Source organism: Electrona antarctica (assembly GCF_951216825.1).
Source record: "Electrona antarctica genome assembly, contig: scaffold_1461, whole genome shotgun sequence".
Classification (NCBI taxonomy): Eukaryota; Metazoa; Chordata; class Actinopteri; order Myctophiformes; family Myctophidae; genus Electrona; species Electrona antarctica.
In genome coordinates this window covers 1-15,552 of record NW_027637769.1, presented here as the reverse complement: position 1 = coordinate 15,552, position 15,552 = coordinate 1, and the positions used below count along the sequence as shown (strand labels likewise).

Here is a 15,552-nt window from a genome sequence, read left to right as displayed (position 1 = left end):
ACTACCAAACATCTGTGTTTCTGTCTGTCTGTCTGTCTGTTTGCTGTAGGTGTGTGTGTGGGGGGGGGGGGGGGGGGGGGGGGGGGGCGTGGCTACCTGAGGGTTTTGTAGCCTGCGCAGTGCTAAGGGAGTGTGTAAGCCCCGCCCTCTCCCACTTAGACGCTCTCCTTAGCCAGGCGCATTTATTCCAATGTCAATATCATGGATTTTTACACATTACATACTGGTTCATTTTCGAAACCAGAACCTTCAGAATCTCTTCCAAATCCGTATTTAGTTTCATAAAAACAATTCATCAGTTTGGAATTTAACCCGACACGTTAAAATTACCACCGCTGAAGTGCCCTTGAACAAGGCATTGAACCACTACGATGAAATGTGTTCTATGAGCAGGGCCTGGCTGGAAACAAGTTCTTGAGCTTAGCCCAGATACCCTGGGTAAATATAGATTTTATTTCATTTCATTTCATTTCAATTTGAATAAAGTGTCCACTTGGTTCCATCATGTGTTTGAGGACAGTACCGTCAGCCGTCACTGTTCTCACTTCTCTGCTCTTCTATGGCGAATTTATTTTAATTTAACAATACAATTTACAATGTAGTCATTTATCACCCGCATTACTTTTACAAAATGTTTAAAAGAATATTAATTATTTCACTTATTTTCACTGTGTGTGTGTGTGTGTGTGTGTGTGTGTGTGTGTGTGTGTGTGTGTGTGTGTGTGTGTGTGTGTGTGTGTGTGTGTGCGTGCGTGCGTGCTTGCGTGCATGCGTGCGTGTGTATGTCGACATGGGATCTCACTCCACTACACGGATCCCATATCCCAGAGGGGACGGTTCGCGCTGTGATTGGCCTCGGCCGTCGCCTACGTCACGTGACTACGAGCCAATCGCGTCGCGTCTAACGTGCCGACGTCACCACCCAGCCAGTCAGGAAGTGAAGGGATAAGACGCGCCAAGCAGAAAATCACAAACAGGTTGGTTTTATTTATAAACATTAAATTATAAATAGTTATACGTGTTTATAAACTACGTCAACACTCAACACGCACACGCTCTGTCCCTTCCTTTATGCGCGTGCACACGCTCTGTATAAAGTATATAGTAATCCCAGAGTATTTTATTTTAAACATGTTTAGAAAACAGTTTGTATTTCAAACGGCTGAAGTCTGGACACTGTTTAACTAAGTATTTATATTTAATTACATTTAATTACGTATCCACTATCCAGTGGTTGGAAGTTACTGTACTCTGTATTCAAAATACTCTGTTTTACTGTACTCTGTATAAAGTATTGTTCTTCAAAATAATCTTTAAAGTACTAGCAAAGTAATAGTACTCACATTTTGTCAAAGATCTGTCAAACATGTTATAAATGTTAAATGGTCAAATATTACCTGAGAAAGAACGTAGTATAAATATTACATTTAAGAAAGTATTTATTTGAATAAATACTGTGAAAACAGCTGATCTAAAAGCTCACAAAGCCTGTGTGTTGTGAGCTTGACGATCTGTTGGGGGGGGGGTGCAGTGTTGATCTGTTGGGGGGGGGGGGGGGGTGCAGTGTTGATTTCGTCGAGTAAAACCAAGACGAAAAATGTTCGCCAACTACCTTTCTCCACTGACAAACTAAATGAAAACTAAGCTATCGACTAAAACTAAGACTAAATATATCCACAATTTCGTCAAGAAAAAAAGTAGACTAAAATGTTAGGAAGGGACTAGTGAAATGAAATGATTGCTATATTTACCCAGGGTATCTGGGCTAAGCTCAAGAACTTGTTTCCAGCCAGGCCCTGCTCATAGAACATTTCATGGTAGTGGTTCAATGCCTTGTTCAAGGGCACTTCAGCGGTGGTAATTTTAACGTGTTGGACCGCTGATTCGAACTGGCGACCTTCCGGTATCAAGACCGCTCCGCAATCCGTTCGGCCATAAGTCATTTTACACTTGGTTGCATGCTGAAAATAGCAGATCTACAAGCTCACAACGCATCAGCACGACGCGTTGTGAGCTTGTAGATCGGCTATTTCAGTCCCTACGCTCATTCTGTAGCTCTCTCTCTCTCTCTCTCTCTCTCTCTCTCTCTCTCCAGTGTACTCTTGCTGTGAAGCCATGAGTGCAGTTCCATCCTCCACCACCAGGGGGCTCCACCAGCAGAGCGACAGCCTCGCGGAGCAGAGGGAACGCTGGGAGAGGAAGCGAAGCCGCACGGCCCGGGAGCTCGTCCAATCAGAGCAGAGATACTGTGATCAGCTGACACTGGTCAACACGGTGCGTCATTCCTATTGGCTGTCAATATTTCTATCGTCCAACAGATGGCTCTGAAAGTGATCCAATAGCTAGCTAGCTCATCCAATCAGAGCTCTGAAAGTGATCCAACGATGTAAACTCTGTTAGAATATATGGGCGTTCCTTCCTGTCTATATAAGGGCGTTCCTTCCTGTCTATATGGGCCTTCCTTCCTTCCTGTCTATATAAGGGCGTTCCTTCCTGTCTATATAAGGGCGTTCCTTCCTGTCTGTATATGGGCGTTCCTTCCTTCCTGTCTATATAAGGGCGTTCCTTCCTGTCTGTATAAGGGCGTTCCTTCCTGTTTGTATAAGAGTGTTCCTTCCTGTCTGTATAAGGGCGTTCCTTCCTGTCTATATATGGGCGTTCCTTCCTGTCTGTATAAGGGCGTTCCTTCCTGTCTGTATATGGGCGTTCCTTCCTGTCTGTATAAGGGCGTTCCTTCCTGTCTATATAAGGGCGTTCCTTCCTGTCTGTATATGGGCGTTCCTTCCTTCCTGTCTGTATATGGGCGTTTCTTCCTTCCTGTCTATATAAGGGCGTTCCTTCCTGTCTATATATGGGCGTTCCTTCCTGTCTATATAAGGGCGTTCCTTCCTGTCTATATATGGGCGTTCCTTCCTGTCTATATGGGCGTTCCTTCCTTCCTGTCTATATAAGGGCGTTCCTTCCTGTCTATATAAGGGCGTTCCTTCCTGTCTGTATATGGGCGTTCCTTCCTTCCTGTCTATATAAGGGCGTTCCTTCCTGTCTGTATAAGGGCGTTCCTTCCTGTTTGTATAAGAGTGTTCCTTCCTGTCTGTATAAGGGCGTCCCTTCCTGTCTATATATGGGCGTTCCTTCCTGTCTGTATAAGGGCGTTCCTTCCTGTCTGTATATGGGCGTTCCTTCCTGTCTGTATAAGGGCGTTCCTTCCTGTCTGTATATGGGCGTTCCTTCCTTCCTGTCTGTATATGGGCGTTCCTTCCTTCCTGTCTATATAAGGGCGTTCCTTCCTGTCTATATATGGGCGTTCCTTCCTGTCTATATAAGGGCGTTCCTTCCTGTCTATATATGGGCGTTCCTTCCTGTCTATATAAGGGCGTTCCTTCCTGTCTGTATATGGGCGTTCCTTCCTGTCTATATAAGGGCGTTCCTTCCTGTCTGTATATGGGCGTTCCTTCCTTCCTGTCTGTATATGGGCGTTCCTTCCTTTCTGTCTATATAAGGGTGTTCCTTCCTGTCTATATAAGGGCGTTCCTTCCTGTCTATATATGGGCGTTCCTTCCTGTCTATATAAGGGCGTTCCTTCCTGTCTATATAAGGGCGTTCCTTCCTGTCTGTATATGGGCGTTCCTTCCTTCCTGTCTGTATATGGGCGTTCCTTCCTTCCTGTCTATATAAGGGCGTTCCTTCCTGTCTATATAAGGGCGTTCCTTCCTGTCTATATATGGGCGTTCCTTCCTGTCTGTATATGGGCCTTCCTTCCTGTCTATATATAGGCCTTCCTTCCTGTCTGTATATGGGCGTTCCTTCCTTCCAGTCTGTATATGGGCGTTCCTTCCTTCCTGTCTATATAAGGGCGTTCCTTCCTGTCTATATATGGGCGTTCCTTCCTGTCTATATAAGGGCGTTCCTTCCTGTCTATATATATCTGTGTGTACAGTAACACTATGAATGGAGTATTATTATTATGCCACTAGTGGTTCACTATGAATGGAGTATTATTATTATGCCACTAGTGGTTCACTATGAATGGAGTATTATTATTATGCCACTAGTGGTTCACTAATGTTTTATTTGCAAGGACAGCCTTAACTCTGAGAGTACAGATGGAACCTCAGTATTTAAAGTATTTCTACTCATTACATTCCAGTACTTTGTCCAGATACTCTCGGCTAAAGGAACTCTGAAACAGAACATCAGAGAAACCATCTTCAGCTCCATTCAGTCCATTCACTCTATCAACCAGTAAGTATCTATTACTATTACTACTACTAATCTATTACTACTACTAATCTATTACTATTACTACTATTATCTTGTCTGTCTGTCTGTCTGTCTGTCTGTCTGTCTGTCTGTCTGTCTGTCGTGTAGAGAACGAGGTCCTGCGTTCTTGGTAATCTTTTTGTTAATAATTAAATAAAATATATAAAAAAACAACCCTGTTAACCCTGTTAATAAAAAGAGAAGCAGCTTTAATTTTTTTCTGGGTGTTTTTAATTAATGTCCAGCCTTACAACTCTCTCCTTGATGTAATTCCTTTTGTCACAAAGTCATTTACCAACCGGTAATTGCATCGCTAATTCCCTGTGTGTGTGTGTGTGTGTGTGTGTGTGTGTGTGTGTGTGTGTGTGTGTGTGTGTGTGTGTCTGTGTGTGTGTGTGTGTGTGTGTGTGTGTGTGTGTGTGTGTGTGTGTGTGTGTGTGTGCGTGCGCATGTGCTTGGCGTGTGCATGGGCTGGCGGTGTGTGTGGGGGTGTCTCCACTTGACAACTAATTTCCAACTAGTCTTCATAAGAGCTCTTATGTCTAGAAAGCATTCATTGTTTTTACCCGTATCGTGTTGGGAATTTAGTCTACGCACGCATACACACACACACACACACACACACACACACAGTCAGTCACACACACACACAAACACTCAGGCTGAGTGAATTCCGAGTTTTAATAGTGTGCGTGCGTGTGCTGGCATTAAGCAACCAATCGCCATATCTTGCAAGTCTGATTGAACCCTACAAACCCTCCCGCGCACTCAGATCAGCCGACGCAGGGAAGCTGGAAGTACCTTCACTAAAACACCCTGGACAACGCTCCACACGTCCCAAACTGTTCTCCCTTCTGGCTCCAAAACTATGGAATGAACTTCCCATTGCAGTCAGAACTACAGACTCACTCCCAATCTAAACTATGGAATGAACTTCCCATTGCAGTCAGAACTACAGACTCACTCCCAATCTAAACTATGGAATGAACTTCCCATTGCAGTCAGAACTACAGACTCACTCCCAATCTAAACTATGGAATGAACTTCCCATTGCAGTCAGAACTACAGACTCACTCTCAATCTAAACTATGGAATGAACTTCCCATTGCAGTCAGAACTACAGACTCACTCCCAATCTAAACTATGGAATGAACTTCCCATTGCAGTCAGAACTACAGACTCACTCCCAATCTAAACTATGGAATGAACTTCCCATTGCAGTCAGAACTACAGACTCACTCCCAATCTAAACTATGGAATGAACTTCCCATTGCAGTCAGAACTACAGACTCACTCCCAATCTAAACTATGGAATGAACTTCCCATTGCAGTCAGAACTACAGACTCACTCCCAATCTAAACTATGGAATGAACTTCCCATTGCAGTCAGAACTACAGACTCACTCCCAATCTAAACTATGGAATGAACTTCCCATTGCAGTCAGAACTACAGACTCACTCCCAATCTAAACTATGGAATGAACTTCCCATTGCAGTCAGAACTACAGACTCACTCCCAATCTAAACTATGGAATGAACTTCCCATTGCAGTCAGAACTACAGACTCACTCCCAATCTAAACTATGGAATGAACTTTCCATTGCAGTCAGAACTACAGACTCACTCCCAATCTAAACTATGGAATGAACTTCCCATTGCAGTCAGAACTACAGACTCACTCCCAATCTTAACTATGGAATGAACTTCCCATTGCAGTCAGAACTACAGACTCACTCCCAATCTAAACTATGGAATGAACTTCCCATTGCAGTCAGAAGTACAGACTCACTCCCAATCTAAACTATGGAATGAACTTCCCATTGCAGTCAGAACTACAGACTCACTCCCAATCTAAACTATGGAATGAACTTCCCATTACAGTCAGAACTACAGACTCACTCCCAATCTAAACTATGGAATGAACTTCCCATTGCAGTCAGAACTACAGACTCACTACCAATCTAAACTATGGAATGAACTTCCAATTGCAGTCAGAACTACAGACTCACTCTAGGGTTGGGTGACGATACGAATCTATCGTCAATCGCGAATGTACGAGTCCAATCGCCGAATATTTTTATTAGGCGATTTTTCGGGACGATTTTTTCTTTTGCAAAATATTAGCCCAATTAACCTGTAAAGTGTGAGCAACGTGTGGCAGCGGCCGGGTGGAAATCCCCTCATCCCGTTATAATGGTATGCTTCCAGAGTCCCCGCACGTAGCATCGGGGAACGGCCAGAGTAAAGGCTGGGACCGAGCCAACTGCCGAGGGAGGCTACTGTACTGTAGCCTACATACATTTACGCTCCGGAGTCCAGACCCATGCAGTTTAATAATATACAGTCACAACAGAATGCACACTGCTGTCTCGTGTCTCATCACAATCCCAATGCGCCACCCGTGAAGTCGGGGGGGGGGGGGGGGGGAATAAAAAACAGGCTGCTAGTGTTAGTGTAGGCTCGGGGATCGTTAGTTTAGTGCTTAGCTTAGCGTTTAGCTACTGATTCAACCCACTGATTGAACTTAATCTCCGCCTGTAATCTAGGTTATTTTTTTATTGACAACGTGAACGAACCCCGACACCAGCGCTGCAAAAATAGACAGATCTACAAGCTCTCAACGCGTAGCGAACGGCGCTGCAAAAACAGGCAGGACGCGATGCCTTGAGAGCTTGTGGATCAGCCGCAGCAGCATGGGGGGCCGGCGCTCCGAGGGGAGGGAGGCAACTAGGCAAGACTTCTCCGGGGAGGAGGAGAAGTTACTAGGGCAGGCTACATGTTGCTGCGGCTAACAACACTGTCACCAGCCAGTGGTTGTGATGTTAGCTTGCAGCTGCTTGTCCGTTCCAACTTCACTTCATCTCCACCTGTAACTTATTTCTTATTTTGTTACCCTGGCTGTGCAGCTGCGCTGCAAAAATAGACGGATCTACAAGCTCTCAACGCGTAGCAAACGGCGCTGCAAAAACAGGCAGGACGCGGCGCCTTGAGAGCTTGTAGATCTGGCTTTTTTGCGACCTGTAGTGAGCTGTTCTCACTTTACTTTTATGACACGAATATATCGTCCATCGGCGATTTTTGGACAGACGATGGGCGATTGAAAAAAATTTGCATATCGCCCAACCTTAACTCACTCCCAATCTAAACTATGGAATGAACTTCCAATTGCAGTCAGAACTACAGACTCACTCCCAATCTAAACTATGGAATGAACTTCCCATTGCAGTCAGAACTACAGACTCACTCCCAATCTAAACTATGGAATTAACTTCCCATTACAGTCAGAACTACAGACTCACTCCCAATCTAAACTATGGAATGAACTTCCCATTGCAGTCAGAACTACAGACTCACTCCCAATCTAAACTATGGAATGAACTTCCCATTGCAGTCAGAACTACAGACTCACTCCCAATCTTAACTATGGAATGAACTTCCAATTGCAGTCAGAACTACAGACTCATTCCCAATCTTAACTATGGAATGAACTTCCCATTGCAGTCAGAACTACAGACTCACTCCCAATCTAAACTATGGAATGAACTTCCCATTGCAGTCAGAACTACAGACTCACTCCCAATCTAATCTATGGAATGAACTTCCCATTACAGTCAGAACTACAGACTCACTCCCAATCTAAACTATGGAATGAACTTCCCATTGCAGTCAGAACTACAGACTCACTCCCAATCTAAACTATGGAATGAACTTCCCATTACAGTCAGAACTACAGACTCACTCCCAATCTAAACTATGGAATGAACTTCCCATTGCAGTCAGAACTACAGACTCACTCCCAATCTAAACTATGGAATGAACTTCCCATTGCAGTCAGAACTACAGACTCACTCCCAATCTTAACTATGGAATGAACTTCCAATTGCAGTCAGAACTACAGACTCACTCCCAATCTAAACTATGGAATGAACTTCCCATTGCAGTCATAACTACAGACTCACTCCCAATCTAAACTATGGAATGAACTTCCCATTGCAGTCAGAACTACAGACTCACTCCCAATCTAAACTATGGAATGAACTTCCCATTGCAGTCAGAACTACAGACTCACTCCCAATCTAAACTATGGAATGAACTTCCCATTGCAGTCAGAACTACAGACTCACTCCCAATCTAAACTATGGAATGAACTTCCCATTGCAGTCAGAACTACAGACTCACTCCCAATCTAAACTATGGAATGAACTTCCCATTGCAGTCAGAACTACAGACTCACTCCCAATCTAAACTATGGAATGAACTTCCCATTACAGTCAGAACTACAGACTCACTCCCAATCTAAACTATGGAATGAACTTCCCATTGCAGTCAGAACTACAGACTCACTCCCAATCTAAACTATGGAATGGACTTCCCATTGCAGTCAGAACTACAGACTCACTCCCAATCTTAAACTATGGAATGGACTTCCCATTGCAGTCAGAACTACAGACTCACTCCCAATCTAAACTATTGAATGGATTTCCCATTGCAGTCAGAACTACAGACTCACTCCCAATCTTCCGCCGTAGTCTGAAAACCCACCTCTTCAGACTCCATCTTAGCCCGTAGCCCCTCCCCTAGCCTCGACGACCTTACAGGCGTATGCAAAGGCTCATATCTGGGCCGAGGATATGATTTATAGATCTAACTATAGGTCTATCCCCATGATTTATAGATCTAATTCCATACGCAGGTCTCTGTTGGTTCATCTGGAGAACGGATATCTGGGCCGAGGGTTCGAGAGCTTCTGTAGTCAACTCCATTTCTACTGTACCTACGCTGACAACATCTACCTGGCAACCAGGACCCTGGCTGTGAGTATTACATACTACAACATCTACCTGGCAACCAGGACACTGGCTGTGAGTATTACATACTACAACATCTACCTGGCAACCAGGACCCTGGCTGTGAGTATTAAATACTACAACATCTACCTGGCAACCAGGACCCTGGCTGTGAGTATTACATACTACAACATCTACCTGGCAACCAGGACCCTGGCTGTGAGTATTACATACTACAACATCTACCTGGCAACCAGGACCCTGGCTGTGAGTATTAAATACTACAACATCTACCTGGCAACCAGGACCCTGGCTGTGAGTATTACATACTACAACATCTACCTGGCAACCAGGACCCTGGCTGTGAGTATTAAATACTACAACATCTACCTGGCAACCAGGACCCTGGCTGTGAGTATTACATACTACAACATCTACCTGGCAACCAGGACCCTGGCTGTGAGTATTAAATACTACAACATCTACCTGGCAACCAGGACCCTGGCTGTGAGTATTAAATACTACAACATCTACCTGGCAACCAGGACCCTGGCTGTGAGTATTAAATACTACAACATCTACCTGGCAACCGGGACCCTGGCTGTGAGTATTAAATACTACAACATCTACCTGGCAACCAGGACCCTGGCTGTGAGTATTACATACTACAACATCTACCTGGCAACCAGGACCCTGGCTGTGAGTATTACATACTACAACATCTACCTGGCAACCAGGACCCTGGCTGTGAGTATTAAATACTACAACATCTACCTGGCAACCTGGACCCTGGCTGTGAGTATTAAATACTACAACATCTACCTGGCAACCAGGACCCTGGCTGTGAGTATTAAATACTACAACATCTACCTGGCAACCAGGACACTGGCTGTGAGTATTACATACTACAACATCTACCTGGCAACCAGGACCCTGGCTGTGAGTATTACATACTACAACATCTACCTGGCAACCAGGACACTGGCTGTGAGTATTACATACTACAACATCTACCTGGCAACCAGGACACTGGCTGTGAGTATTACATACTACAACATCTACCTGGCAACCAGGACACTGGCTGTGAGTATTACACAATAGTAATGATATGTAGACAATATCTACAATATCTACCTAGCAACAATCATACAGGTCTAGTAAATATAATAATAACTAGAATTTCTCCGCCCTTCGGGCGGCTCATCCTAGAGTTACGTTGCAGCGCAATATGGGAAGAAGGAAATTGCGGGAGTTGACAGACTCCACTTCATGTTTCAGCTGTGTTTGTAAACCCAGTATTGTGTAGAAACGGATGGGTTATTAATTATTATTATGTGTTGTTGCGCGCACACACACATACACACACACAGTCACTGGTTACTTTGAATCCGTGGTGGGACTGGGAAATAAATAATGCACGGAAGAACTTGGCATCCGAGTTTTGTGGCGATGAGAGGTGGTGTGTGTGTGTGGCTGGCTGGCCATCGTAGACACACGCACACCCTGGGTAAATAGTATGTGTACTGCGCGCGCGCACACACTCACTCACTCACTCACTCACTCACTCACACACTCACTCACTCACTCACTCACTCACTCACTCACTCACTCACTCACTCACTCACTCACTCACTCACTCACTCACTCACTCACTCACTCACTCACTCACTCACTCACTCACTCACTCAATCACTCACTCACTCGCGCACTTGTCAATTCAAGTCCCCCTGGCCCCGCGATGCGATACAAAAATCCTCCACAGTGTAGTGTGAAGTTGTGAAGCCATACGGCAGCTGCTTTAGCTGCGTTCACCAAGCGTAGTTGTGTGGCGTTTGCCGTGCGATAGGCGAGAGATGTGTTTTTCGTGTTGTTACTCAACACGACGTGGTGTTTGTCGATGGTGAGGTGTCCGCCTGTCCGGCACAGCAGCCAGAGGGGGAGGGGGCTGAGGTAGGATGAGCTGGTCTGCTGGTGTGGAGCAGAGGCAGCGAGGTTGGACATTGAGGGGTCGGAAATCATCCCGGTCGCTTGGTTCATGTAACGCGTGTGTCACTGTGAAGGCCGTACCATTGGACTGGCCCCATGAAGTGAACGGAGTTGGCGTAACTCGGCAAAGTGATGACGATTTTGACGTAGGCTGGTGGTCTTGCGCAATAATGTGTTCTTTCATATAAATGGGTATTGTACTGTAAATATGACATGGATGCAAAGTAGTGGTTGATGTGGTAGGAGAAGGCGGACAAAGGATGGGGTGTTGCGCTGGCTATTAGTGTGGCAGGATAATAATAATAATAATAAACAACATGGTTGTCGTGGTTACATCATAAACAACATGGTTGTCATGGTTACATAATAAACAACATGGTTGTCATGGTTACAGGTCCAGGTGAAGACGAACAAAGCGTTCCGGCGCTTTAAGAAGCTCCAGGAAGCCAGACCTGAGTTCACTTCCTGTACGCTGGAGGAGCTACTGCAACTTCCTGTTCAACGCATACAGCAGTAAGTTCTACTTCCTGTCCGGGTTAGGGTCAGACCGAGTGGAGTAAGAGACACGCTTTGATCTCGCCTCAAAGCGGGCGGGGTGCTACGGGCTATAGTTCCACACATTGGAACTATCCCATTGAGACAAAGCGGGGTACTACGGGCTATAGTTCCACACATTGGAACTATCCCATTGAGACAAAGCGGGGTGCTACGGGCTATAGTTCCACACATTGGAACTATCCCATTGAGACAAAGCGGGGTGCTACGGGCTATAGTTCCACACATTGGAACTATCCCATTGAGACAAAACAGGGTGCTACGGGCTATAGTTCCACACATTGGAACTATCCCATTGAGACAAAGCGGGGTGCTACGGGCTATAGTTCCACACATTGGAACTATCCCATTGAGACAAAGCGGGGTGCTACGGGCTATAGTTCCACACATTGGAACTATCCCATTGAGACAAAGCGGGGTGCTACGGGCTATAGTTCCACACATTGGAACTATCCCATTGAGATAGAATGAGCACTTCTGCATTCCATTGTTACAATGAGAGTCAACGCCAGACAGACAGACGGGCTGAGAGACGCAGGGCGAACACAACGGAATGTTAACGAGACGTCGGTCGTTAGACAACGTGAAGTAAGTGTAACGACCGGCTTCACGTTATTATTAGCTGTTGTCGTTATCTCTTAAAGGGATAGTTCAGATTTTTTTAACTTAAGTTGTATGAAATACTTGCCATTAATATAGTGGTTGCAACTGTATTAATTGATTGCCCGAGTCCCATGGTGGGAGTTCTGCTCTGGTTTTGGTGAAATATCAAGTAGTTCCGGTCATTTTGTGGGGGGCACTGGGGGCCACGCAGCAAAAGTAAATTAATCCATAAAACTAACATAATTTGTATTGTTGACATATTTCTAAAATATTAGTGCAACTTTCGTTATTTTTTTACCCCTCTATCACACAGAACTATGTTTTTTGTGTCCATATCACTACGCCCAAAAAATAGTTCCATGTGATAGAGGGGTCAAAGTTGAACGAAAGTCGCGCTAATATTTTAGAAATAGGTCAACAATACAAATTACATTTGTTTTGTTGATTCATTTACTTTTACTGCGTGGCCCCAGTGCCCCCCACAAAATGACCGGAACTACTTAATATTGACCAAAACCAGAGCAGAACTCCCACCATGGGACTCGGGCAATCAATTAATACAGTTGCAACCACTATATTAATGGCAAGTATTTCATACAACTTAAGTTAAAAAAATCTGAACTATCGCTTTAACGAGCAGAACGAACCAGCTTGAATGAGTTAAATAAACGTGTTTTTTTTCCAGCTACAAACACTTCCTGCAAACTCTGGCAGAAAACACCTGTCCAGATGACCCAGATGACCCCGAGTTCACACATCTGTCCAGTAAGAGATGCACGCACGCACGCACGCACGCACAGTGTCGCACACACACACACGCACGCACGCACGCACGCACGCACGCACGCACGCACGCACGCACGCACAGTGTCGCACACACACACACACGCACGCACGCACAATTTACAATTTACAATTTAGGCATTTAGCAGACGCTCTTAATCCAGAGCGACTTACAATAGGCAAGAACAAAAAGCATGGGAATACATCACATATGTAACAAAATGCATTTATCGCACGCACGCACGCACAGTGACACAGCTGTCATCATAATACACATAATGTATGCGTGTGTGTGTGCGTGCGCGTGCAGGGTCACTCGGGGTCGTGACAGGGGTGTTCCAGCGTGTTGAGGACAACGCCCGTAACCATGACAACCAGATGCAGCTTCGCCGTGTGCAGAAACTGATGACATCATCACGGAAGACCAAAATACTCATACCAGGTACAAATACACTTTTTTCTTCTTTTTTTTTTTACCCAGGGAAGTAGCTGAGCTCATTTTCAGCAACGCCCTGTACATAGAAACAGACACACACACACACACACACACATTAAAACCTGGGAGCTGACCAGTACAACCACAGTCTTATACTGTTGGCCACTAAGCAGCTCCAGGGGGAGCAGTTGGGGGTTCAGTGCCTTGCTCAAGGGCACTTCAGCGGTGTTGGGTGAGTGATGACAATCACTTCCCCACCCAGATTTTTCCTGCCCGTCCGGGGAATCGAACCGGCAACCTTTCGGCAACAAGGGCCCTCCTCTAACCCTTAGGCCACCGCTGCTGTAAATACTCACACAATACTCATACCAGGTACAAATACTCACACAATACTCATACCAGGTACAAATACTCACACAATACTCATACCAAGTAAGAAAATACACGACTCTAGACTCTAAAACACCCCAGACAACGCTCCACACGTCCCAGACTCTTCTCCCTTCTCTAAAACACCCTGGACAACGCTCCACACGTCCCAGACTCTTCTCCCTTCTCTAAAACACCCTGGACAACGCTCCACACGTCCCAGACTCTTCTCCCTTCTCTAAAACACCCTGGACAACGCTCCACACGTCCCAGACTCTTATCCCTTCTCTAAAACACCCTGGACAACGCTCCACACGTCCCAGACTCTTCTGACTTCTCTAAAACACCCTGGACAACGATCCACAGGTCCCAGACTCTTATCCCTTCTCTAAAACACCCCGGACAACGATCCACACGTCCCAGACTCTTCTCCCTTCTCTAAAACACCCTGGACAACGCTCCACACGTCCCAGACTCTTCTCCCTTCTCTAAAACACCCTGGACAACGCTCCACACGTCCAGACTCTTCTCCCTTCTCTAAAACACCCTGGACAACGATCCACAGGTCCCAGACTCTTCTCCCTTCTCTAAAACACCCGGACAACGATCCACACGTCCCAGACTCTTCTCCCTTCTCTAAAACACCCTGGACAACGCTCCACACGTCCCAGACTCTTCTCCCTTCTCTAAAACACCCTGGACAACGCTCCACACGTCCCAGACTCTTCTGACTTCTCTAAAACACCCTGGACAACGATCCACAGGTCCCAGACTCTTATCCCTTCTCTAAAACACCCCGGACAACGATCCACACGTCCCAGACTCTTCTCCCTTCTCTAAAACACCCTGGACAACGCTCCACACGTCCCAGACTCTTCTCCCTTCTCTAAAACACCCTGGACAACGCTCCACACGTCCCAGACTCTTCTCCCTTCTCTAAAACACCCTGGACAACGATCCACAGGTCCCAGACTCTTCTCCCTTCTCTAAAACACCCCGGACAACGATCCACACGTCCAGACTCTTCTCCCTTCTCTAAAACACCCTGGACAACGCTCCACACGTCCCAGACTCTTCTCCCTTCTCTAAAACACCCTGGACAACGCTCCACACGTCCCAGACTCTTCTCCCTTCTCTAAAACACCCTGGACAACGCTCCACACGTCTGTCTGTCCCCCAGGCAGGTGGTACCTCAGAGAGGGTCCTCTCCACACAGTGCCCCCCAGAGGCTCGGAGGCCAAGCTGCGTCACTACTTCCTGTTCTCGGACATGCTGCTCCAGGCACGGCGTGTCGGCCCGCTGCACCCCACCCACCCCGGGAAGTTCAAAGGTCAGCGGGCGTTCCCTCTGAGGCACTGCACCCTGGACAAGGTGTTCGGACACACGCGCAGCCAGGGGGCGCTGTTGAGCGTGAGTATTTACATACTGTACTAGACACGCACAGCCAGGGGGCGCTGCTGAGCGTGAGTATTTACATACTGTACTAGACACGCACAGCCAGGGGGCGCTGCTGAGCGTGAGTATTTACATACTGTACTAGACACGCACAGCCAGGGGGCGCTGCTGAGCGTGAGTATTTACATACTGTACTAGACACGCACAGCCAGGGGGCGCTGCTGAGCGTGAGTATTTACATACTGTACTAGACACGCACAGCCAGGGGGCGCTGCTGAGCGTGAGTATTTACATACTGTACTAGACACGCACAGCCAGGGGGCGCTGCTGAGCGTGAGTATTTACATACTGTACTAGACACGCACAGCCAGGGGGCGC

General features: G+C 46.2%; 1 protein-coding gene across 1 annotated transcript; it reads left to right on the top strand.

Moving 5' to 3' along the window:
- Positions 1-2,100: 2,100 nt before the first annotated feature.
- Positions 2,101-15,189, top strand: arhgef39 (Rho guanine nucleotide exchange factor (GEF) 39; the record flags this gene model as incomplete). The annotated part of the gene is made up of 7 exons (XM_079531556.1): positions 2,101-2,274; positions 4,148-4,242; positions 8,954-9,074; positions 11,428-11,546; positions 12,877-12,956; positions 13,285-13,416; positions 14,960-15,189. Coding segments are annotated over exons 1-7 (936 nt in total), but the record flags the coding sequence as incomplete, so codon positions are not given.
- Positions 15,190-15,552: the final 363 nt, after the last annotated feature.